The 27,500-nt window shown below is 35.7% G+C and overlaps 1 protein-coding gene and 3 gene segments (V, D, J or C); 1 reads left to right on the plus strand and 3 right to left on the minus strand.

Moving 5' to 3' along the window:
• Nucleotides 1-27,500, minus strand: part of LOC122329698 — a 610,329-nt gene that overhangs the window by 258,745 nt on the left and 324,084 nt on the right.
• Nucleotides 1-27,500, minus strand: part of LOC122329697 — a 601,685-nt gene that overhangs the window by 252,519 nt on the left and 321,666 nt on the right.
• The window catches only part of LOC122329696, a 603,783-nt gene that overhangs the window by 250,001 nt on the left and 326,282 nt on the right, over nucleotides 1-27,500 (plus strand).
• Nucleotides 1-27,500, minus strand: part of LOC122329712 (ankyrin repeat and fibronectin type-III domain-containing protein 1) — a 72,295-nt gene that overhangs the window by 2,365 nt on the left and 42,430 nt on the right. The window contains exons 6-22 of the mRNA XM_043226171.1: nucleotides 26,924-27,046; nucleotides 19,703-19,910; nucleotides 18,348-18,555; nucleotides 17,050-17,247; nucleotides 16,853-16,966; nucleotides 15,680-15,777; nucleotides 14,325-14,415; nucleotides 12,176-12,283; nucleotides 10,695-10,794; nucleotides 10,482-10,611; nucleotides 9,228-9,347; nucleotides 8,071-8,298; nucleotides 5,444-5,610; nucleotides 3,977-4,127; nucleotides 2,652-2,820; nucleotides 2,409-2,575; nucleotides 911-1,115 (exon numbers count right to left, since the gene is read on the minus strand). Coding sequence (XP_043082106.1) covers nucleotides 911-1,115; nucleotides 2,409-2,575; nucleotides 2,652-2,820; nucleotides 3,977-4,127; nucleotides 5,444-5,610; nucleotides 8,071-8,298; nucleotides 9,228-9,347; nucleotides 10,482-10,611; nucleotides 10,695-10,794; nucleotides 12,176-12,283; nucleotides 14,325-14,415; nucleotides 15,680-15,777; nucleotides 16,853-16,966; nucleotides 17,050-17,247; nucleotides 18,348-18,555; nucleotides 19,703-19,910; nucleotides 26,924-27,046 — 2,585 coding nt within the window. The remainder of the gene's footprint in view (nucleotides 1-910; nucleotides 1,116-2,408; nucleotides 2,576-2,651; nucleotides 2,821-3,976; nucleotides 4,128-5,443; nucleotides 5,611-8,070; nucleotides 8,299-9,227; nucleotides 9,348-10,481; nucleotides 10,612-10,694; nucleotides 10,795-12,175; nucleotides 12,284-14,324; nucleotides 14,416-15,679; nucleotides 15,778-16,852; nucleotides 16,967-17,049; nucleotides 17,248-18,347; nucleotides 18,556-19,702; nucleotides 19,911-26,923; nucleotides 27,047-27,500) is intronic.

The raw sequence follows: 27,500 nt of genomic DNA on the forward strand, positions 1-27,500 counted from the left end.
ACGCTTTTATATTTTCTTGGTGACCAAGCTCAAAAAAGAAAGAAAAGTATTACAAAAGTCCTATCGTATGTAATTAAATGCATATTATAATAAAATTTTATTTACATTTTAATTTCACTTTTATTTTACAGCTCTTTCTATGGGATGAGCTCTAAAAAGCACCATAAAGTGCATAAATTGTTTTAAATAGACATTTAATTACAAACAATAAACATTTTACAACATAAAATAATAATAACAACTTTATTATTATATTATTATTATTAAAAAAATTTATGTGCATAATTTTTATCAAAATTGCTTCAAGACTTTTTTTTTTTTTAAATTTATGCAAATAAAATAATTTAAATAAATCTTGCTTCAAAAACGAAACAACACAAAGTCTACAATTACAGCCAAAGTCTTTGTGATTCTTTAAGATGATTTAACTATACGTTATTCATAATCGTATCGGTTTCTTTATAGATCTGTAACCTTTTCTTACTTTAATACAGGGCTGCATAATTAATCAAAATCATAAAAAGAAAGTGCAATACTGTGATTATCAAAAGATATAACTTAAATATATGCACTGCATGTTCCAGTCAGTGAGTTGTGAAATAAAGAAAGACATAAATATTAGTACAACAATTTTTTAAATTTTAATTTAAAAATATTATAGTATTTTCCTTTCATACTGTTATTATTTTACTGTAAAAAATTACAATTTTATTGTACTTATATGATAGAAATATTTAGTTTTACTTTGAAATGATTACTATTTGTGTATTAGGTAATACTTGCGCACTATTACTATTTTATAGACACATATACTCAACATTTTGGCCTAATAATAAAAAGACACCGGAAGTCCCTGACGCATGTCCAAATGCATAAACAATGAAAATCGATCAGCTAGACTCTCTCTCACCGTGGTGTTTGCGGGAGCTCTCCGGGGACGGGGTCGGGGAGGGCAGGTAGTCCACCTGAGAGGAAGTGGAAGCCGGTTTCTCGGGGATGCTCTCTTTGGAGAAGTCGATGATCCAGCCCAGACTGACTCCAGAGCTCTGATGCTTATACCGGGCCGACTGGAGGACCACCATCCACCTCGCGTCACGCCACAGGTCCTCCAGATGCTGAGAGTCAACACAGAACAGCATTCAGGGTCAGGGACATCGCGGTAGATCGGTGCTAATGTTTTAGGAGGGTTTCGCTGTTTTCAGGAACCTCAACATGTGCCTTGTTTGCTGTCGACTAATGCATTCGACATCAAATATTCAGTGTAACATACGAGATTTGGTAACACTATTTTATGCTTACACCTATTAGTTGCTTATTAGTATGCACATTATTATAGCCATTTATAAGTGTTAAACACATATTGTTGCCTAATCCAACGCAATACCTAAACATAACTACTTCCTTACTAACTATTAATAAGCAACAAATTATCAAGGGAAATTATTAGTTAAGTGTCCCAAGAATTTAACATATTACACAAAAAAATAATATAATATAAATATATATATATATATATATACATATTTATATATATATATATATATATATATATATATATATATATATATATATATATATATATATATATATATATATACACATATATATATATATATATATATATATATATATATATATATATATATATATATATATATATAATTTTAAAAATATTTTTATAATTTATTTATTTATTTAAAAATAGGTTAAATAATATAGAATTCTATAATTATATAATATATATAATTTTTACAATTTAGCTTTTTTATTACTTGTCTTTTTAACAATACTTATTCAGAAAGGATGCATAAAATCAATCAAAAGTGACAGTAAAACTGTATTTGTAGTACATTTTAAGTCAATAATTAATAATAACCTCATATTATCTGACAATTGAATAGAATTTCAGTATTTACCAACCAATGCCACGGATCAAGTTCAAATCTTTTTAAAAATCTTTTCCATTTATTTATTATTTTATAATTTGTAATTGTCCCCAGAAATACTTAAAAAGGCTTTTTTTGTTGTTGTTGTTGTTGAGAAAATATGATATAAGATATATAACATTATTATATATAATATATACATAAATGTAATAATATTTCATATAGTGCTGCCCTGTAAGTAAAAAGATCTTTTTTTCATAGCTTTAGGTAATTTATCAGAACATTAAAAACAATCAATCAATCTGAATGTTAAATGTCTTCAATGTGTGGCTGTGGACTCGTTGGCTGATCTCTAGCTCTGCTCTTGGGCCTCTTGCATCTATTAAAGAAGATACTGTAAATGCCGCAGTTGAACAGTTTGTTCTGATTTTTATTACGGGTTTACTGTCATCGGTTACACCTATGAAAGCTGAACTGGAGCGGCGGGCTGCCAGCGTTAAATTGCACAGAGGACAGAAATACCTGCAAATACTCCTCAACCTGCTGGTGTTTCTGCTTGGCAGCGAAGAGCTCGGACTCGGAGAAGGCCTCGCGCAGAGTCTGCTGGGACATCAGGGACTCCAGGGCCAGCAGAGCCGACACGCGGCAGTACAGGCCGATGAAACTGGGGCAGTACGCCTCGAAGTGAACTGCACAGACGGTGAGTGAGCGGAGGACGGGGGAGAAGGTACACGTGTGTGTGTGTGTGTGTGTGTGTGGTCTCACCTAACTCAAAGATCTGCAGAGGCAGGGTGAGGAATCCCGAGCGAGGCGAGCAGAGATGGTTCTGTCCGGGCGGAGAACACACCTCCTCACACGGTGGGAGGAGCAACAGGAAGGACACGCCCCCTCCCAACTCAACCACCTCCTTCACATACACACGGAAATCCAGCGCCTGATATATGAGGAACACAAGAAACATTAGCATTTTATTTTTTTTTTTTATCTTATTTTATTTGATCTTTATCCTTACCTGATATGTGAGGAACACAAGAAATGTTAGTATTCATTTTATTCTATTTTATTTGATCTTTTTTATTCTATATCTTATTTTATTTGACATTATCTTATTTAATTAAATTTTCATTTTTTTATCTTTATCCTCACCCGATATACGAGGAACACAAGAAATATTAGTATTTTATTTTATTTGATCTTTTTTATTATATTTTATCTTATTGTATTGTATCATATTTTAGTTTACATCATCTTAGCTTATTTTATTCGATTTTTGTTTTATCTTTATCTTCACCTCATATTTGAGGAACACAAGAAATATTAGTACTCTATATTATTGTATTTTTATCTAAATATTTATCTTAAATATTAATTTTATCTTATTTAATTTAATTTAATGTAATTAAAATTTTACTTTACATTATCTTATCTTTTCTATATTGGCTGTACAGGGTTATATGGTATAGAAAATTAAGCTATTTTTCATTTCAAATTGTTTTGATTAGTTGTCGATTAGTTAGACTCTAATACACTATTTGTTGTACTTTATGGCAACATAAGAAATTAATATTGTAAATATAGGGATATACCAAAGCGATAGTAAAACTAGTAGTAGATAGTAGTGTTTTATATATATATATATAATACTTTTATTCAGAAAAGGTGCATTAAATCTGTCTGGCAGTAAAATATTCCTTCACTTCTCACTTCTCTACAACCACAGCGTGACAATTATGATACGTTTTTTTGAATAAATTACTTTTTTAATTAAGAAAGGATGCATTAAATCAACCATTACTGAGAAGAACATTAGTTATGATACACTGTGACACATTTAATTATCACAAAAAACATTTAATTCAGTGTGTTGTCATTTTTTTGTAATTATTTGCATAATCCACGACCAGTTTCCCAAACGTTTTTCAGTGTAGAAACGTCCATAGAGTTTCCATTTACGCACACAAAACATTACATCTCTCATCTACGTGTGTATTTCAGTGCTCTGATTAACCGAATTCCCACATAAAAGCGATTCATGCGCTTGTGCGATCAAACTAGTTGTGTTTCTCCGTGTGGACGCGTGGAGCTCTCACCTGGTGGTTGGGAATGTTGATGTAGGAGAGTAGATCTTTGGCAGCGGTCCGCAGGTCCAGGAGGAGGCGATGAGGAGCGCTCTGGACATCGTCACAAACCTTCACGCTGTCCTCCAGAGAACCCAGCGACTGAAGACACTGCCATTCTTCCCTACCGAACAAACACGTCATTATTACGTGCACGCAGGGATCAGTAAGACGGCTCTTACGCTGATCAAGGCTGCATTTATTTGATCAAAAATACAGAATTTTTAAAAAAATATTATCGCCATTTAAAATAACATTTTTCTATTTTATTATACTTTAAAATATCACTTATTCCTATGAAGCAAAGCTGAATTTTTATCATCACATGATTCTTCAGAAAGCATTCCCTTTTTAATATGCTGATTTATAGTCGTATCGCATATATATATATATATATATATATATATATATATATATATATATATATATATATATATTAGGATTCTAGATTCTCTCCCGAAGTTAAAAAAAAAGTTAAAAAGAACAGTGTTGCATTGTTTCGCCTGATTTTGTTATTACGCACTCTTGTATACAAAATAAAAATGTTTTGTTACAATTTACACTACTATTCAAAAATACTTTTTAAAAAAATCAGCAAGGAGAAAATGGACAGAGACAAAAAGTGATTAAACACATATTTATTTGAGAAGAAAAAATATTTTTATTTTGAATAAATGTTGATTTTTTGTACTTTTTAATTCATTAAGGAATCAAAAAATATATATAACAGTTTTAACACTGATTATAAATCGGTGTACGATTTGTAAAAATCTCAAAAAAGCCCTGGGCGTGGAGCTCTCGTCAAAGAAATAAATTATATTTTAAAGTATGTTACAAAAGGAAACCAATAATAAAAATTGCAAAAAATAATGGTAAATTGTTTTCCTGTATTTTTGATCAAATAAAAACTTTAAAATATCACTTATTTAGAATTGGTATAGTCATATATATATATATATATATATATATATACATATATATATATATAGCCATTTTTTTAGGATTCTCTGTTAAATAAGTTAAAAGAACAGTGTTTATTCAAAATAAAAATGTTTTGTTACAATTTACACTACTATTCAAAAATACTATTTAAAAAAAAATCAGCAAGGAGAAAATGGATAAAAAGTGATTAAAGACTTATATTTATTTAAAAAATATTTTTATTTTGAATAAATGTTGGTACTTTTTAATTCATTAAGGTAACAGTTTTAACACTGATTATAAATCTACGATTTGAAAAAATCCACATGTTAAAAAGGAAACCAATAATAAAAATTGCAAAAATAATGGTAAATTGTTTTCCTGTATTTTTGATCAAATAAAAGCAGAATTGGTGAGCCTAAGAAAAAAACATAAAAAAAAAATGTACTGATGGCTAACTTTTGAGTGGGAGTGAGTATAACTACATCCACATGTATAATAACCGTAAACACATCCTACCTGGACACGTGGCCGTTGTCTCGTATTTTGACGTGGCACAGCACGTTCGGGTGTTTGTGTGACACCAGCATCCTGATCTGGTCCACTGAGGTGTAGAGCTTCAGGTATCCCAGATACAGGCCCGGAGACAGACACTTCCTGCTGCGCCGGTGATACGCCAGCTTCTCCTGCACACAGAGAGCTCGCTTTAAAGCGGTCTGCAGCACACCCAGGCCCAAACTCAGCCCCAATGCGACGTGTTATAAAAGCGCTCTTATTACGCCATTTCCGATTGTGCCTTTCACGCGGTGCGTAATGCAGCTGTATGAAACCCATCTGTAAATCTGCAAAACCAAAAGTGCAAAATATATAAAGCCTAAGCCCAGTAAGGCCTGTAACACATTTGCGCAATTCCCGGCCATGTTCGATGGGCTCGAAATACAGAACTACGGCAAGGAGCCAATCGATTGGTCCGCAAATCACAACAGACTGGGCCATCTGACCAATCAGAGAAGAGTAGGAGGGGTTTAGAGAGAATGTCTTTAGAACTTTAGAATCTTTAGAACTGCTTCGAACTAATCATTTGACGAAGCGCAGGAAAAGGAGGAAAACAAAAGCGTTTTTTCCCACTGCATGCTTGTAAAGCTATCATAAGAGCCTTAAAATGGTATAATAAGGGCACTTTAATGCTTCTCTGGAATACTTTATTCTGAACTGATATTCATGGGAAAATATTATGTGACTAACTGACCAATCACCTGAGAGAAGTGTGTTTTGTACTGTTGCATTTTCGACTTATTCCATTACGTCCATGCATGTATTTTTGATGGAAAAAGAACGGCCAAATGGATATTATTGCAAAATATTAAAAACCAAGACTAACCTATTTTACTGCTGTAATGGGATAAGATAAATATTTTGTGAAGATTTTGCAATATAAGATTGCAAAAAAAACACTTTAAGTTAATATATAATTTATTTTAATTATCATTTAAAAAATAAATTTTTGTTTAAACATATTGATATTATAAAATAATAATAATAATAATAATAATAATAATACTATACCTGTAACATATTTACACAGTTTCTACACATATGGTATTTTTTCTTGAAATGCTGATTTATGTGGATTAAAAAACCACATAAACATTTTGTGTGTGTGTATATTGTGGTTGCTATAAATTCATACAAATAATTGTGTGTATATATCTATGTCTATACAAATATACATATATATATATATATATATATATATATATATATATATATATATATAAAAATATAATTATCTTTTAATTTATTTTATATAATGTGTTTATATTTTACATAATAACGGGAAAAATAATTACAAAAAAAAACATTACTGTACTAAGGACAAGATTTAATTTGAATGAAAACACTATCAGGATCCAAACATCCTAGATAAAGCCTTCATATTTCTATATATTTATTATTTTTCTTTAGATCTTTAGGCTAAATACAGCTTCAAATTCATCACAGTGTCTCAGGATATACAGTGTCTGGAACATTGTGTGTGCAGTCTGAATGATATGGAATGGAAACACACACACACACACACACACACACACACACACACACAGAGGTATGAAGAACTTCCTGCAATAGCCTAAAATTGACCCACGTTTATCATTTCTAAACTATTTGACTGAGAGACTGACTCTGGAGCCATGTGGTTGTTGAGCTGTGGAACCACTTTCACCACACACACACACACACACACACACACACACACACACACACACACACACACACACACACACACACACACACACACACACACAGCTTCACCGCAGGGAAAATCTGAGCCGCTCAGACAAAACATCATTTTGACACCAAGGCTGATGTTCCTGAGCCAGAGCCGTTCCAAACACACGATCAGCGGCGGGTGAAGTGTTTGCAGCGCTCAGACTAAATCATCAGATGAACAATGCTACTGTTATACTCCAACAATTCACTGTACTCCAGGAACAAGAGGAACGCAGAAGCAAGCGGCGGCTAAAGGCTTTTTTTCCCCACCGATTTTCAGTCTGAAACCTGTAGAGGTGAAGCATTTGCTCGGCCAAACTACGTCTTCAAAGCCGTTTAGAATTCATATTGCTTTCTAAGACTGAATACGCCGCACCAAAATGAGTCACTTCAGGCTTGACGTCAATAACGAGACACTAGAAAGTCAATGACGTTTGACATCAAACCGGGAAAGAAAGCGACAGTCAGATTAGACACAATAGACTCAATTCATGTTTCTTATTATTCTAAAAAGAGACATACAGTAAATGTCCAAAGTTTGATTTTGAAACATTTCAGTGACTCTCCTGCTCACCAAGACGTCATTTATGTGCCGAACAATAGTTTTTTTTTCAATTTAAAAAAGATTTCCCAATGTACTCTAAAATGTATTTTATTCTTGCGATCGAAGCTAAATTTTCTGAATCATTACTTCTCTTCAAGTGGCTGTTTCAACAGTGACCAATCAATCAATTACTTCTGCCAAAGCACCGAACAGCACCCAACAGGAGCATACAGCGATCGAACGATAAAAAAAAATGTTTCTCGAGCAGCAAAATTCCTGCAGGATCACCGTTGATGCGAAAACGACTTTGTCAGCGAATAAAATATCACTTTACACGCAGCGTAAAGCCGTCAGAGGAGCGCATTTCCAGCGCGCTGGGCTCGTCTGACGAAGAAGAGGAAGACCTGCGCTGCAGCTGGAATTTACTGACGGGCATCCAGCGGACGCCTTCCAGCGGCGCGCACGCGCTCGCGTCCTTCATCAGCAGCAAGACTGCGTTACCGTGCTTGTCCTTGACCGGCTCAAAATACACCTGCCCCAGATCCACCGTGCCGAGGAGCGCCTGCAGGACAAACAGACACTTTAGGATACAGCTGGGAAGCAGCGAAGCGCAAATACTTGGTTACTCTACTTTTTTTTGGCTCATTCTCCAACCCCCCCCCGAGTGATGTCACGTTACGGCGGCAAACGGTCTTGATTATTAGGCTGGAATGGGAGTATAGTTCCTAATCATACTGGCCTAGGAAAGCTGTCCTTTTGATTTCCCGCAGGTCTTAGTACACTACAGAGGAGACCATTTCAACGAGGAAGAATACTGAATCTCTTTGGTCATTTTTCAACGCAATGCTGTGTCTAATTGGATTCAGTGATCCATGGCCAGGCCTGGAGATCGGCTGAAAAGACTCAAAAAAAGGTCAGACTCAAATTATTAACTCTGGAGGAGTTGGAGAATGAGCCTGTTTCCCAAAAAAGTGGAGTGTTACTTTAAGTAGAGTAACTTCGCTCTACTCTGTTCCTTTAAATAGATTTTTCTGGCGTCTTTACTTTTTCACTTTTTATTTTATTTACTTGTTGAGGACCTTTCACTTTTACTCCTAACATTTTTACACAAATACCTGCACTTTCTGCTCCTCACATTTTCAAACCACCAGTTACTTTCAGTTTAATTTCAGTCGCGATGCATTCATTAGCGAGCAAAATATTAAACGTTAGTTATTTCGTATTCATATGTCAATATGACGTCCAGTTACGAGCGTGAGACTAAAACAGGTAGGAATGGGCGCTTTTTAAGAGCCCATGCTTCTTTTCTTTAACTTGACTAAAAGTGTAGCCACTACTTCTGCTTCTACTGGAGCATTTTTTAAACACAAGTATCAGTGCTTTTGCCGGAGTGAAGGATGCTGCAGCGTGAACTCTAACAGCGCTTCGATTGCATTGAGAGGTTTGGTTACGACGATGCACTTTTACGTCTCCAGTGGCGGCGGACTTCACCTGGAGCTGCGCAGCCGCCTGCAGGAGTTTGAGTCGCGTCTGAAGCGTGCAGGAGCTGGAGGCGTGTGCGGGACTGATGCACTGCTGCATCCAGGTGAGCTCCTCCCACAGATGGGACACCTGTTTCCATCCAGACAATGGTTAATACTCAAATGCGGACACTGTATATTGCTGCAATGTAGTTGGATTTCAACATGAATCTCTAATAATGTGAAACACGTTCAATATACTTATATTTAATCCAAATGAGTTTAGTATATATTCAATGCAATGTAGTTATATTTAATCCAAAGTATACATAAATCATATAAATTGTTATTATATAAATCTATTGTCATGTTATATATATGTTGGGTATTATTTGTAGCTGATGCGAAGTCCTTTGAGTGATATTTTAAAAAGAGGTTGTTGATGGTTACTACTGTACTGTGGGTGGTTTCTAAGGCATTACTAGCGTGTTCTAAGTTGTTGCTAAGGTGTTTAAGTAGTTGCCAGGGTGTTGAAAAATATTTTTAAAAACAAATAATTTAGATACACATATAAATAGATATTATATACAGTAATATATTGAATTTTCATTATTAATTTTACATTTATGTATTTTTGACAATGTGAAATAAACATCATATATTAGTTATATTTAATATATATATATATATATATATATATATAATATATATATATAACTTATATTTATAATATAATATATTTATAATATATATATATATGTGTGTGTATATATATATATATATATATATATATATATATATATATATATATATATATATATATAAACACATTAGAGCTGGATGATTATGACAAAAATCACAATTGTTGATTATTACCTTGAAATTCTATTTGTGGTTATTATTTATGATCATCACAATTTACACTGAATTATGTTTATACCATTGCTTCAAGCAACCGCATGCCATATATTTAGAGCGAAAATAAGCTACGTGTCTTTTCTATAGTATTAAGCCTCAAATGTGAACTATTTGCTATTAACTATTACTGTACAGTGCTTTGATGCAACCTGTATTTGTTAAAAGCGCTATATAAATAAAAATGATTGACTGATTGATTGATACACACACACACATAAATGACAAATTATATAAATAGATGTTATACAATTTTTTTTATATATATATATATATATATATATATATATATATATATATATATATATATATATATACACACACACACACCAAACCAGTACTGTTACAAAAGCCTTTGGTTGTGTGTTACCTTTGTGAACCAGAGTAAATCCTGAGCGTGACAGCTGTACGAGTCGTCCACCTCGACCACAGGGAGCTGATCCTCTGGAGTCACCAGAACGTTTTCATCTTTATAAAATATACAGGCCAGATAAAGACCTCTACAGAGAAGATCAGAGAGAGCGGAGTCATACACAATGCAAGATACGGTGCGTTGAGAACGTTCATCGTGTTGTTTTCTCACCTTTTCAGATTTTTGACGAATTTGCTATTGGGCTGGAAGAGATGCCTCAGACTTTTAGACACCGAGTGTTTCCTGGTGTTCGACGGGGCTTTGCATTGTTCTGAACACAGAGAGGTCGGAAACTATTTACAATACGGTTCATTAGTTAATATGGGTTAACATTAGCTAGCAGGAACTAAGAATGAACAGTACTTTTAGAGTATTTATTAATCTCAGTTAAAGTTAATATTAGCAATTACTAAAGCATTATTGTTGTGCTTGCACTGTGAGCTAACATGAACTAATGTAAAAAAATGACACCTTACTGCAAAGTGTTACCCAAATACAGTTTTACCTTTCAGTCAAAATGATAAATCACTAATAGTTTTTATTTCGTAACAGAAACATTTGTTGTTTTTCAACTTGAAGATTGATGAGCATGAAGTGCATATAAAACACTGATAAAAAATAATGTAATCACTTAAATAAATAAATGGTAGTAGAGCGAGATTATATATATATATATATATATATATATATATATATATATATATATTTATTATTTAATTTTTTTTTCATATATACTTTTTTAAAAATATTGATTAAAACTGATTAAAATAAATAAAATAAAATAAGTGATGTCACAATGCAAAAACAAAATACAACCCCCAAAAAATTCATAGGATCATAAAGAGCACGTATTATGGCTATTTTATGGAGTTTCAGCTCAAAATACCCCAACAGATCATTTATTATATAATTTTGAAGATGCATATTTAGCGCTGAAACATGTCTTTAGTGCATGTCTCTTTAAATTCAAATTAGCTGCTGCTCCCCTCCCCCTTTTCCAAAACATACTTTGCTTTCACTTCAGTTAGTCTGTTAGATTTTGATTATCCTATCAAGTCCTATCCTATCCTATGATTTATGTCTATTGTGTTAAAATCCTGCATTTTAAAGCCATATCAAGTTCAAACAAATGCACAGAAAGCACTTAAATGGTCGGCTAAGTTATATTTTATGCATTTTCTTATGCAAAATGTGTCATTATTTTTTTTCTTTAGATTGTGTCTTGAAATAAGGATGAAGTTTTATGAAATTATTATATTATATATTATTTCTGCATTGTACTTCAAGTGGAAAGTACCACCAAAAAGCATTTTTACTGTGATCATGTATAAAAGTACTATGATAAAGCTATAGCATCCAACAGATGTTTTTGGCAGGAAATGTCCAGTTTAAACATACCCTAATTTAAAATGGGTGCAAATCTTTATGGTGTGTGAATGAAAGTAAACCATCTGCAGTCTATGCCTTCCTCAGAGTCTGTGTGTGTTTAACTCCCTGCAGTTGAGTCTAATTTACCCCCTTTAAGTCACAGTGAAGTAAATACCCTTAAACACCCTTAATGCTGATGCAAACAGGACGCACACACTCCAGCCCTCTGAAATATTAACTCAGCGTGAATGAGCAGGGTTTCATTCAGGTCCAGTAGTGTTTACCGTGGCAGGCGCAGTGACGGTGTGCCCCTTTAATTTGTCCCAGAAGCTGTTCTAACGCCTCTTTCAGACCCTGCTGACGGGGCAGAAGACCATCCACCTCCCTCCAACCTACAGAAACGGAGATAAGAACCAATGCATTGCAGGTTAAAAATCTCAAGAAGGTCTTTCAATGATGTGGGAGATTGGTCTGGGTGGTTGCTAGGCGATTTCGTATTGGTGTTTCTTTATATTTGCAAGAACAGTGCTAAGGTGTTGCTATGAAGTTGCTAGGGTATTGTGGCTGGACGTTGCTCGTGCTTGTGGGTGGTTGCTTGGCGATTTCTTATGGTAAATGGTTCTTGCTTATATAAAAGTTCCCAACACAAAGCTAAGGTGTTACTGTTACTAGGGTGGTTACATTACAGTTACATTAAGGTGTTGCTATGCAGTTGCTAGGGTGGTATCCAGGGCTTTGCTGGATATTAGCTAGGTCATTTTTTTATGGTAAGTGGTGTTTGACTATGTAAAAGTTGCCAGCACAAGTTGTTGCTATGTAGTAGTTAGGGCGCTGTGAATAGTTACCAGGTGTTAAGGTGTTCTGGGTGGTTGCTATAGTATTCACAGGGCACTGCTTACTGTGGTATTCCTGGTGGGGGCTAAGGTGTTGCTAGGGGGTTCTTGGTAGTTGTTAAGTGTCACTATGGAGTTCTAGATTGTTGCTTGGGGGATTTTCTAGGATGTTGAAGGAGGTCGCCAGAGCATTTCTTGGTGGCTGCTATGAAGTTGTGGGTAGTTGCTAAGGAGTTACTATGGTGTTCTATATGGTTGTCAGGATGCTTGGGTGATTTTCTAAGGTGTTGAAGGAGGTCGTCATGACAATGGTCGGGGTGAATTTATGAAGTTGTTGCCAAGGCGTTCTAAAGGTGTTCGAAATTGCTGCTAGGGCATTGCTTGATGTTTGCTATGGTAAAGTTCTGGGAAGTTGTTAAAGTGCTGAATGAGGTTGTTGATGGTTACTACTGTACTGTGGGTGGTTTCTAAGGGTTACTAGGGGATTACTAGCGTGTTCTAAGTTGTTGCTAAGGTGTTTGGGTAGTTGCCAGGGTGTTGAGAGAGGATGCCAGGGCATTCCTTGAGGAATTGGCTGGGAACTACGGAGTTCTAAGGTTTTCAATGTGGTTGCTAAGGGGTTCAAGGTTCTGTTGTGTTTGGTTGTTGAAGACTACATTGTAGTTGTTTGAACTACATTGCTTTGTAGTAGCTATGTTTACGACCACACAAAAACTATGTGATGAATGAAAACTGCACACAAACACACACACACTTACACACACCCTTGCACACACTCACATACAAACACACACACACACACACACACACACACACACACACACACACACACACACACACACACACACACACACACACACACACACACACACACACACACACACACACACACACACACACACACACACACACACAGTCTCGGCATGGTAAACAGGTTGATGTTCTGACGGTGTGTTGGTTGCAGGCTGGTTCCTGAGGAAGCAGGGAAAACATGGACGCTCTATTCCGGGAATGTCTAACACAGACCCTCTCTTCAGTCGGCTAACCTCACTGAGAGTGTGTATGTGTGTGTGTGTTATGAAACAGATAGAGTGAGAGGAAAAAAAGGACGCAAACATCATGTTAATAAGAGAAATTGAGTGAAAATCATTTCTGCATGCGGCCATAAAGCGGTGTGTGTATGTGAGTGCGAATTGTAGAGGGAGACAACAAGTGTGTGTGTGTGTGTGTGTGTGTGTGTTTGAGTTGGTGTATAAGAGCCGTTCTGTCTGCAACTTTACAGCTTCTCACAGACATGCAAATATTTCCAGAGGGAGTCGAAATGGAAAACACAAACACACACATTTAAATTAGCATGCTCAAAACACACACACTCAACGTAAAAGAGCCCTAAAATCTGAGGGAGAAAAGAAGGGCTTGTCCTTATGAACATAAAAATAAGCATAAAAGTATGAGACAAATGAAGCCAGACACATATATATAATTACATTATCAGTCATGAAACCTCTTAGAAAGAATAACATGACTAACATCTCTGGTGTTTGTCACTGTTTAAAGTGTGTGTGTGTGTGTGTGTGTGTGTGTGTGTGTGTGTACTCACTTGACACTGTAGCACAAGCAGGTTCAGATATCTGAGGTGAACTCCATCCCTTCATGTTATATGCTGATACCTGGACATAACAGCATGTGCCCTGAAACAAGAGACAGATCTGTGAGTGAAGCTGTGTTTAAAGAACTGAGAAAACTAAATTCCCTTTATCTTTTGCTATACAAGAAGTCATTGTACTTTAAATGTATGATGCATGTAAACGCATGACTCTATGATGTAATAGTGTGGATAAGCCCCTCCTACACAGAAGATCATCAACACCTGCTTCTACATCACTGCTTGTTTAGCCCCGCCCACCGATTCCCGCACGAAAGCAAACAATATCGATTTTTGAACTAAATCACAGCATCGTCTATCTGCTTTCAAACATACATATCGCCAATTTATATTTAAAGATGCTTTTTGTGCGGTTTAATATCTTCCTCTGTATTGCATCATTTAGGAATTTATTAAAAAGTAGAATTTTTTTACATTTAAATGTGCACTGTTGTTGTTATATAGTTAACTCACAATAAAATTAAATAAAAATCAAATTGAAAATTTAAAGTTTAAAATAAAGTTTAAAATAATGGTTTGCGCTACTTGGAATGAATGTGAATTTTAAATAAAATAGATGAAATTTTTTTTTGAAAAAGGTTGCATCCAATTAATATAATCAATCTAATTTAAATATAAATAATAAAGAAAATTAATAAAAGTGACAAAAGCACATAACAACATTTCTAAAATGTAAAATTATTACTTGTGCACAATTCTTCAGTTACTAAAATGTTGTTTTTATAATCTTTCTTCAAAATGGTCTCCACCTAAAACAACTTCAAGAAAATTAACATTAGAAAATTATACAATTTAAGGCATAGTAACCCAAAATTAAAATTCAGAAATCATTTACGGTGACTTTATCTCTTTTGTTATATGACATTTAAAAAAAATGTTGTGAGGAAAAATGAATCTGTTGAGCAGATGAATTAAAATAAGAAATCTCTAGATTGTTTTTACTCGTTTTAGCTTGTTTCGATGCTTGTTTAGCTTATTTGAAATTATTTTAAGGACCTCTCCCTGGTGGTTGAAAACCACCGCTTTCATCAAATATTTTTTCATTTGTAAAACGTTCCTTCATAAAGCTAATAAAAAATGTTTCTGGGTCAAAGAGATTCCTAAAGATGGACCAGGTCATCTAATTAGTTCATTTCAGGTCAGCTGCTCACACAAAACTATCATACAGCTTCACACACCCTAAAGACACAGTGTACAAGTTGTATGTTATGAAACTTTATTGATTTTTTTTTTGGAGCTTGCCAGCTGTGGTAATATTGTTTGCGGTGTGTTTTACTTCACATACTAACCGCTGGAAGTCCAGTGATGTCATACTGGAGCTGAGTCACGTCTTCAATGACCGTCTCACCCAGCAATGGAGTAAACGAAGGAGCGCTGCTCCAGCTCACTGACGAAAACACAGGAAGCAGTCATTCAGCAGATATCTACATGGTGGAACAAACTGTGTCAAGCTGTGTGTGTGTGTGTGTGTGTGCTTGCGTGTGTGCGCGTGTTTGTGTGTGTGCGTGTGCATGCGTGTGTGTGTGCGTATGTGTGTACGTGCGTGCATGTGTGTGTGTGTGTATGTGGTGTGTGTGTGCGTGCATATGTGTGTTTGTGCGTGCGTGTGTGCGTGTGTGTGTGCGCGTGTGTGCGTGTGTGTGTGCGCGTGTGTGTGTGTGTGTGTGCGTGTGTGTGTGTGTGTGTGTGTGTGCGTGTGTGTGTGTGTGTGCGTGCGTGTGTGTGTGTGTGTGTGCGTGCGTGTGTGTGTGTGTGTGTGTGTGTGTGTGTGTGCGTGTGTGTGTGTGTGTGTGTGTGTGTGCGATTTGCAACCTGTGATGGCAAAATGTGAAAATGAAGGGATTCTGGAGAGTTTTTTTTGTTCACAAACTTTGAGCAGCAGATGGTCTAAATTTGTTGAAACAACTCAAAGAGGCATTAAACAATGCTAATGTCTGTCAGAAACTAGAAGCAAGTGTAACGCAGCGTGCCACTAAAAATAAAGCTAGAAAACATTTTTTGGTTTTTGCAATACAGCTGAAATATAACAAAGTATGCTTTGCATTTGAATATTTCCCTATGCTGCTAAACTGAACGTTTTAACAATCTAAAACATTTTAAAATTGCTAACGGGAAATAAATAAAAACTAAAAGTCAAATAAAAATAAATTAAGCAAAAATGATTCAATAAAAAGGATAGGTAGTAAATTTAAACACAATTTTGCATAAAACTGAAAATAGGCAATTCAAATATTACACTACAACAGTATATATTTATTGTACTTACTTCTACTTATTTTAGCTATTTATACCAAAGATATTAACCAAAAATATAATACTGTGAATAAGTCAATGGAGTTACATGGTATTATGTGATACGTGTTATCATCTCGATCGCATGGAATATAGTCAGTTGTGTGACTTCATGTGCTTCAGTGGTATAATCTAAATCAGCCTTAAAACAAGGGTCAGGGGTCACTCACCGCGGTATTTGGTAATAACAGCAGAGTTGTGACAGAGAGGCTCTTGGAAGTAAACTCTGAGACTTGTGCTACTGCTGACGGACAGATGAACGACGCTGGGAGGCTCAGGAGGACCTGAAAGCAAAGCAGACACACACTCAGTGTCACACACGGCTGCTGTGACCTCAGGTGTGTGTGTGTGTGTGTGTGTTACTCACTGGCGTGTGTGTATCCCGTCTGCATGCGTTTGTAGAGGCGGAGCTTCCATTCCCAAGTTTTCAGCTGTCTCTCTCTGTTTGACTCCTCCCTCTCCGCAGGCTCCTCCCCCGTCACCTGGGCAACCAGTTCTGCAATGCGATGCTCCGCCTCTTGCACCAGCGAGGCCAGGTGAGCAGCTCTGCCTTCAAGACTTAAAACTAGACAAAAAATTTAATTACTCGATTTCCATTTTCTTTTTCAATTCCAAAATTTTAGTTTTTCATTCTAAGGCTTTGAAGCTATATTAATTCCCAATCATATTACTGATGTACGCTGTACATTGTATGGTTAAACTGCAGTAATTATTATTAATTCATTTTAAATGTAAAATAGCAAATGAACGCAAATAATCTTTAACAGCTATCTTTGATACTTTGTTACAATATATGGCTGAATATCAAGAAATGTTCATATTAATATCTTTACATTAAACTTTCATCACATCTTACCCCAAAAAGAGCTCGTTTACAGAAGCATTCAGGTCTGCATATTTTTATGAAAATGTTTACTAAAAATTGAATTACCTCAATGCAAAACAAATATAAATCAATAAATTATTATATATATATATATATATATTTGAATATGGTAATAGTGATTAAATGTTTTTAAATCAATATAAATTAAGTTCAGATTATTTACAATTAACATAAGGAAAAATGACAAAATTACAAAAAAATTTATGAAAATTTTACGCTCCCAAAATTACACTTCATGTTCTTCATGCAAAAAACATAATATATATATATATATATTATATATATATATATATATATATATATATATATATATATATATATATATATATAATGTTTTTTATATATATATATATATATATATATATATATATATATATATATATATATATATATAAATAAATCACATTTTAAATATATATATATATATATATATATATATATATATATATATATATATATATATATATAATACTGTACAAATATTTTTAAACATAATGTGCATATTTTTACATACTAAATTTTTTTCATTTTAAGATGACCTGGGCATTCCCAAACATTATATAAAGTATTTAAAGCGGAGGAAAAGCTGGCACTATGTTTTGATCGTTGGTGTTGCATACCATATCAACTTGCCGCTGCCGCCGTTTGATTGAAGCAATAAGCCACTACCGCTTTATTGTAACGTATAGCATGTGGCCGACATCTGTAGATGTATGCTTTATGATTCATAAAGCGGGGCTCGTGCTGCACGCGTTTGATCACGGAGAGTGTGTACTCACAGTGGGGACTCTCTTTGGCCCCGGCTCTCAGCAGAAGTTTGGCCATGGGGACGTTGTTGGTCATGATGGCGATGTCGAGCGGCAGCAGCCCTTCGCTGTTGGGCGTGTTTAAGTCCAGCTCCTCCAGACTGAAGGTGCTCAGCAGAGACTCCACGACGTCCAGCTCCTGATGCTCCACGGCTTCGAACAGAGCCTCGTTCCCCTGGAACTACACGTGCACGCACAGATATACTTCCCTCGTGTGGAAAAACCCATGCAAACACGCTTTAAAACCGCTCACATCGATGGCATTTTTGACCGAACCGTTTGACGTTCTACTAACAGTAGGTAACCCTGCATCAAAATGAAGTGTTAGAAGATATTAAACAGACAGCCCGTCTGTTTAATATCTCCCAACGCTTTATTTTAATGGGCCCACAACATACTGAATAGATGCTTTGCAAGTATACGTGACCCTGGACCACAAAAGCAATCATAAATTTGGCTGAGATGAACTCTTTGGAAGCTGAGGGCGCTAAAACAAGGTCTAAATACTGAGAAAATCACCTTTACAGTTGACCAAATGAAGCTCTTAGCAATGAATATTACCAATCAGAAATAAGCTTTTAATATATTTGCACTAAGAAATGTGCAAAATATCTTCATGGAGCATGATCTTTGGCATGAAAGAAAAATATACCCCAGTATATGGTATAAGACCTTATTCTACTAACCCTAACCCTAGCTGCTAATTAATGAGAATTAGTTGACAAAGATACTTATAGTCTAAAGAGGACTATCAAAATAAAACGTGGCCAAATATGATTTCAGTAAGGTTCTTTGAAGGTTAAAGCATCATCGCTTGTGATTGGTTGCTTTATATATCAGTCATATGTGAGCCTGGAGCACAAAACCATTCATAAGTAACCTGGGTATATTTGTAGCAATAACCTACAATACATAAATGATTATGTTCCATAAAGGTATTTTTTTTTATTTCCTACCATAAATATAAATAAAACGTAATTTTTGATTAGTAATATGCATTGCCAAGACGTCGATTTGCACAACTTTAGAGATTTTTTTCAATATTTCGATTTTTTCGCACCCCTAGATTTTCAAATCGTTGCCAAATACTGTCCTTTCCTAACAAACCATACGTCAAAGCTTGAAAAAAGCTTATTTATTCAGCATATTCACCACATTTTTGAACAAGAAACTGGCCCTTGTGGCTGATGTTGTGGCCCAGACGCACATATGTGTAAGTGGGAGGTTCTTAGCCAGAACAAGCTGCTACGTCATCATTTATTAGTTACCAGCGAGACCGTTTTAGCCTCTGTTATTGCATAGTTCTTGCTGAAGTGTCTGAATCTCACCATGGTGGTTTTGTGCGAATGGTCCTTGTCCGTCTGGCTCGGGAGCGCTGCTTCATCCAGGGCCAGGTTGGCCGTGCGGAACTTTCCAGACAGGTTTCTGTAGAGGCGGCGCGCGGCGCTCGGCGGAGACGAACAGGACGTGCTGGAGTATTTGCGTGGAATCAGAGGATGGGGGTCGGGAATCTGTTGGGTCATTTTGGATTCGGCCCTGAAAAATAAGAAATGACAATTTACGAGGAATCGAGAGATGTGCTGTCAGCGCTGGCCTAAGGACAAAAATATGGAATTTGTTTTATTTGAAGGTTTACATTCAGTGTGGATAATAGTGGATAAATACTTAAACACATACATACAAACATATACACACATATATATATATATATATATATATATATATATATATATATATATATATATATATATATATATATATATATATATATATATATATATATATATATATATATATATATATATATATATATATATATATATATATATATATATATATATATATAATTAGTATATATTATACAAATATTATTAGTATATATTATTATATATTAATATATAGTCCTGTCAAAAAATAAATAGTGTTTAAATGCATCCACATAATGTGTGTATGTATATAAATATACACACATATGCATGTATATATTTAAGTCAAATAAATTTATTTATATATGAAATAAACGTAATAAACGTAATAAACATACACAGTAAACATACATATATTATTTAAACAAATTTTTTTTTTTAGATTAATTACCATTAATTGTTTGACAGCATTAATATGTAGTCTAATAAATATAGTCTTCGTTTTAAACTACTTATCGTCACCACAAAAATCTATTTAGTAGGTTCAGCTGACAATGAACAGATGTACTTTTATGTTATCAAAGAAAATAAGAATAAAAATGCCCATTCTTAGGTAATTTACTTAATGTATTAATGTTAACTAATCCGTCCTTATTTTAAAAAACCCTAAATATTTCAATAAATAAATAATAAACAAATTATTATTATTGACTAATTATTGTTATTATTAAAAAAACGACTAAAACCTGAAGCAAAGTTACGTTCACTTTTCAGAGAATAAATCTTGAATGAAGTCCCTTACGATCTTTCTTGCAAATGACTTTTTATTGTTAAATAAATCCAAAAACGAGATCGAGTGAGCGCGGAAGGAGCTAAAAGTCCAATTCCAATAACCAGCAGCCGAGAGCCGAATATTGATTGGCGATTCGTATTAATATTGGCGCGCGCAGCCTGACGTGTAGATTCATTCAGAGGGGCTTCAGGCTTGGAAAGAGAACAAAGCGCTCCAAGAAGTACAACTGTCACAAATGCCCTCGTATTAGGACGGGCGCGTCGGATCCAGGCGAACACCTCCGAGTGCTCTGATAATAACGCGGTTATTTTAACGGGCAGGTATGTGCTGTGTGCAGATAAAAGTGGGTGTATTTGTGGCAGGCCGGATCAGTTTCAAAGGCGGCTGATCTCCGGGCTTAAAGTTTCTCCTCTTGTGCCGAACACACGGGCTGCCGAGCGAACGGCGCGCACTCACATGAAAGACTAGCAGATGAAAGAACGAGGGATAAAGAGAGAAAGACAAAAGAAACAGGGACACCACATGTTAACACAGCCGTCTCAGCACCCCATCAGACGAATAGTGATAGAAGAGAACAGACACACACACACACACACACACACGACATAGTTTCCCACCGCGCAATTACGGCGAGGTCCAAAACGTCTGAGACCACGCCGGTTTCTGAAACGTTTGCAAACAAAGACGCACCGTAACGTCTTGATCATGTGACTCAGGCCGCTGAAACGGCGTGCATCGGTTTTCGAAGTATTTGCAATTCGTGAACGCCTGCGACGCGCTCATAGAAATTAAACGCACGCACGCACGCAGTCGAGTTGCGCTCGAATGTCTGGGGATTGCGTCTGGCATCACATCAAAAGGCGAAGCAAAATTTAGCACGCAAATACGAGCACATTTAACACGTCCAGTAAGTCAAGGCTAAATGAGAATAGGCCATAGTATGGAAAATTTAGTGAGTAATGCCTCCGTCTAAGAATAATAGCCATTGAGAACAGTAGGCGCGTATAAACACATGCAATCCCGCACACATGTGCATGTGTTGAGCTCGCTGATGGTAAGAGATTACTCTTTACCGTTTCCCCGAACACATGTTCACATTTACCTCCGAGATCAAACTCTGGCCGATAGCGCTGCTAATGTGGCCGCTAAAGGATCCGCTTTGTTTCACGTGAGACGACGGGGAGTATTTCTGTCGCTCGTTTTTTAGATCTGATGTTGCCGTACAGACTTTGCCGGGCTTATTCCGCACAGTTCGTCAATGCGTGTTATCAGAGAAGCAAAAAAAAAGCACATTTCATTTAAAAAAATATCAATTCTTGCTCCGAAACGACTTTCCATTAAGACCATCCATCATCATTCAGGCCATTCAGTAATGTTAACCAATAGTTATCATTTAAATTCATTTTGGAAATAAAATGCCACTCCATTAACGTTTAGTGATGCACATGATTTATTATGTGCAGTGTGATGCTCAATTCTGTCTTCATATCATAACTTTTTTTATTATTACAATTTACTTTCAAATAAAAGTTTGGTTCAAGCTTTACTGGAGACTCGTAAATTATTTGGCAACACTTTACAAAAATGTCTAATTTCTTACCTTCAGTTAATGCATTAATTAAAATGAAATAACACAGCACTTATTAACCTTTGCTAACGTTAATAAAAATGTTCATGTTTGTTCATGCATGCATGCATTAACTAATACAGCTTTGATTTTAGTAATGCATTATTGTTCAAACTTATCGTAAAGCGTTACCGAAACACAGTTATATTAGTTAACACAACTTAAAATTCGACATTAGAGTAACTACTTCAAAACGTGTTCATCCTTGGCTTAAGATTATGCATTCAGTTAGCTTTAATTAAGTTATTTAGTGCATTTAGGTATCTCAGCAAATTTGAAGTCCTTCTAACTAACTGCAGCAGCCATTTTTTTACATAGCCGTGCGCTAGCAACGCCGACATCGTGGGTTCGATTCCCAGGGGAAGCAAGAGCTTGTGTGCTAAATGCATAAATGTAAATATAAAGCGTAAAAGAGCAGCTAACAACTCAATAGGGTGTTGCTTTTTCTAAAAATGACCGTCAGTTTATTCAGATGCATTGTAATCAATTAAAATTAATTACCAAGTAATTATAAGAACGGGGTTATGCTTGTCCTAATAACATATCGAACATAAAACAGCAGGCGTTTTCATCTAAACTACATGATCTGAGATTACAAGTTTGCGAATGGTTTTTATTTAATAAAGTCAATAAAGTATGAATTTAGAAAAGCACGTTCGATGCAGTTAACGACTGCAATAGATGCAATAATAACAATGCACCAATATGTGCGAGAAACGCCGGGCCGTGCGTGACTTTCACGTCGTCATCAATCAAACGCAACATTCGGAATGTTTTACGACAAATGCGCAAAGAGCGGCCGTCTTTTAGAGTGGCTGGCTATAACAGACGGAAAGGGGGCAGAGGGACTCCTCTCCGAGGGTTATATGTGGCTGCGAGAAGGAGAGTCTGAAATTTGATTCTTGGCACCAGACAGACTGCAGTCCGACCAGCCAAAATTTGGAGGGGGAGTGTGTGTGACAGTAAGCAACAGGAGGGGGGCAGCGAGGACAGTATTACCGATCAGTGTGTGTGTGTGTGTGTGTGTGTGTGTGTGTGTGTGTGTGTGTGTGTTACTAGGGTCAACAGAACCCGTCTCTCTCTCTCTTGTGTACTTCAGGCCTGGTGGAGCCAGTCTAACCCCTCGACCTCTCACACACACACACACACACACACACACACACACACACACACACACACACACACAAAACGAGGAATCAAAGCTAATCAGTTGATTCCATCGTGGTTTGAAAGACACGCCGACAGCTTTGAGATCTTCAGCATGCAAACGCTCTACAGAACCACAATCTCAGCTTTCACCACAAAACTTACAGATAAGAAACAAGATATTACGTCGCGCATAGTCAAAGTCATTTTTTAAGAACGCGGCAACATTTTCATCAACATTAAGCAGCTTTTGACGTCAGACATTCTCGTTATTTAATCGGTTATATCGAATTTACTTGATTGGGGATTCATGCAATAAAGTTTCACAATACAGATCAATAAACTCTAACTTCTCTATTCGTCACGTTTACTAAAACATTAAGAATAATATTAAAATATACAGTAAAAAAGGTATTACTGATTAAATGTGCACTAATTTGCAAACATTTCAAAAATAAACATTTTATATTTTGAACGAACACTTAGATTATAGATGGCAATAAAACGTTGTTTTTGGTGGTACTAAAGGGGAGATTTATCTCATTTTATTTAGATTGCTATAAGTGTGTGTGTGTGTGTGTGTGTGTGTGCGTGCATGAAGACTTTATTTGCAAAAATAGGTTGAAAAAATCATGTTTTTTATTATGTGTTTATTTTGTTAGTTGAACCAAATCAAATCTAGTTGTTAGTTAATATATATATATATATATATATATATATATATATATATATATATATGCATGTATATATATATATATATATATATATACATGTATATATGCATGTATATTTATATATATATATATATATATATATATATATATATATATATATATATATACAGAAAAACATTATTTTCCTTGTAGTGCCTTCTATTCAAATTTTTAAATTCTTTCAAACAAAAAATAAATCAATTAATATTATGCTTTTTGTGTGACAAAATGTTATTTAGATTGCTATAATACACGCATAAGTGGATCGAAAAATGTTAAGCAAAGTTGTCCTAATACAAGAACGCATTTTAGTTTTAGTTACCGGCACAGCGCTGAAAAGGTTTCGAAGCACTTCAGCTGTTGGCTACCAGCACATAAATAAAAAGACACTTTTCTGCATCACAGCGGTATAAGCGGAGGTCGGTGTGATTGCAACTTTCAACAGCTTCTTCGCCGTGAATCTGCAGTGCCGTGTGTTTTTGAGTTGGAGCATCCCGACGGGAGCGAGCCGGTGTTTTCCCACAGCGCTCCTGCGTGTTTCTCCGGCGGGCGCATGCGTTCTAATCCGCTCAGATTAAGAGCTCAGGCGCGTGTGTCGTGGCGGTAGCCGTCGCTCCTCTGTGAGAGCGTTTGCTGTGAGCGCTTCAACTGCCCGCCACCTGTTCACCCCCACCCCGGGGGGCAAATCTCTCTAATTCTGATGAGCGGAGACAGAAGAGCGTCGCCATGGGGATGTTCCGAGACGCGGGATCAATCAATGCATGAATGCGTGTGCGCCGATGTGTCTTTGTACGTGTGTGTGTGTGTGTGTGTGTGTGTGACGTTAGGCCCGTCTAAGAGGCTCTGGCGACAGACAGCTCGGCGTTCGGGGAGGTGACAGGGAGTCTGCGTGAGGCTCTGCGCGGCCCCCGAGAACAGGGGGGCCCCGTCCCGCATCGCGCCCAGCCAGGGTGGCTACATCCTGGGGACAGGCCGGCCCGAGACTCCCCGGAGTTATATGCGTCTCTGGAGCCCGGCTCCCAATCTGCCATATGCCACGAGCGCCGAGGAGCACCTCTTCTCATGCACGGACAAAAGCGCACGACGTAGACGTGCAGGGCAGGTTTAAAGATCCGCTCGAAGGAACTTCTTTCCTCCTGCTGATATTTTAAACAAACATTTGCCGAAAGCTATTTAAGTATTAAATAAAGGCAATGCTTTAGACTAGGGAATAAATATTCACTTTTACCTATGACGTTTCTCTCGATAATTTCCTAATTAGCTGCTTATTAATAGTTAGTAAGGTAGTTAAGTTTAGGATTAGGGATGCAGAATAAGGTCATGCACAATTAGACATTAGTATGCGCTTAATTACTATTAATAAACTGTTAATATTTAAGTAATAAGCAAATAGTTAAGAGAGCTTAAAGTGTTGCAAAAAATACTATGGATGTCAATGGGTATTATCAAAAAATATTTTTTAAATATCTTACTCAAAAAAAAAAAACTTGCACCCAACAGAAGTAGTTCTTGTCATTTTTGGGCGAACTGTCGCTTTAAGACGAAAATGACTGTCTTTTTAAAAACTGCTCTTAAATCTCTCATCATGCTATATTGCCACCGAATGTTGGATTCAATCTTTTTCTGGATAATTTTGACAGTGTCAGTTCAGAGAAATACAAATACAAAACTTGTGCTTATTTTGATTTGGTTAAAAAAAACAAGCACAATAATGTATAACGATCTATTTATGAACGGGTCATTTTTGACCGGAAAGTATAATAAAGTTACAAAAAAAAAAGTTTAAATTAAAAAAAGCACAAAAATGATCCAGTTTTTGAGAGTTATACTAGAAGTTTTAATCCAACTGATTAAGATTAACTAGCAATTTCTGCAAAAGTAAAATCATAAACATATTTTATTAAACAAAAAAGTTAATCTATGCAGTATGAATGTTTATACAAATTATAATTTTTTTTATATATATATATATAAAATCATATGGGTCTATTTATTTATATGTTTGCTAGATTAACTATATTATTGACCAGCTTTATATAATGTTGTATACACAAAGTAAATACTCATATTAAGCAAATCTCAGCTTATTGATCGCTTGTATGGTCACAAAATGTTATTATATTATCTGATAAATGCAACAATAAGGCAGAATTAGAAGCTATTTCATCAGAAAATATTAAGCTATTTTAAACATTAACACCATGATCTTGCATAAAGCTGCTTTGAAAGTGTGTGTGTTTGTGATTTAACGCCACGCTATTCATTAAAGTGCTCTGAAGCACCATTAAGGAATTTCCCAAATGACTAATTGCGGTCAAAGTCTGGTCATTTTTCTCAAATAGTAAAGAGAGAGATTCGTGCGCCTTTAAAGCGGCGTGCGTGCTGACGATCTCGGTAAACGCTCCCAAGAAAAGCATGTTGGAAGTGAGTCAGATTTGTGAGTTTTGGACATGCATCGGCCGTGACAGACGGGGAGGGTGGAGAGCGGAGACAGTCAGAGCTGGAGTCATGATGTCTGTAGAGATGAGCAGAGGAAAAACCACGGCTAACCAGCGCCGTTCAGAGCCAGCTCAAACTGCTTTTCAGCTGATCGATTCATTGAAGTGATGTAAATGTTGAGGTACCAGTCTACGCTGAGAGAGCGCCTCCTGTAGGCCGGAGGTCTGGTCGGCAGGCTCCGCTCCTCCTTGCAGTGTTTGTCCTTCAAAGAGAGTCTCTGGGTGAACTTCACGATCCCAGACTCGGTCCTGAGAAACACAAACACACGGAAATGGCACGATTACTGTAACAGATCCACCGGTTTACTCAGCGTTTCCCTAAAAGCGCACACTCCGCCTGAGAACATTTTCCATCGTGTTTCATGTGTATAAATATTTTATCTTCAAGTACAAACAGTACGAAAAAATCCTTCCCGCCCAAAACTATAAGGATGGAGATCGTGAAAATTAAATTAAACGCATCTAATAATAATAATAATAATAATAATAATAAAACAAATACGTAATAAAAATAATAAGAAAAATAACGTGGTATTAAAATAATAAAATAAATAAAATTATGGAAAATGACAATAAAATAAAAAGTAAATAGAAAAATAAAAAACAATACATGAATAAATGAAAGAAAAAAAGTCTAGTCCAGTAAAATATTGTGTATATATATATATATATATATATATATATATATATATATATATATATA

This window comes from Puntigrus tetrazona, chromosome 24 (genome assembly GCF_018831695.1).
Source record: "Puntigrus tetrazona isolate hp1 chromosome 24, ASM1883169v1, whole genome shotgun sequence".
NCBI classification, from domain to species: Eukaryota; Metazoa; Chordata; class Actinopteri; order Cypriniformes; family Cyprinidae; genus Puntigrus; species Puntigrus tetrazona.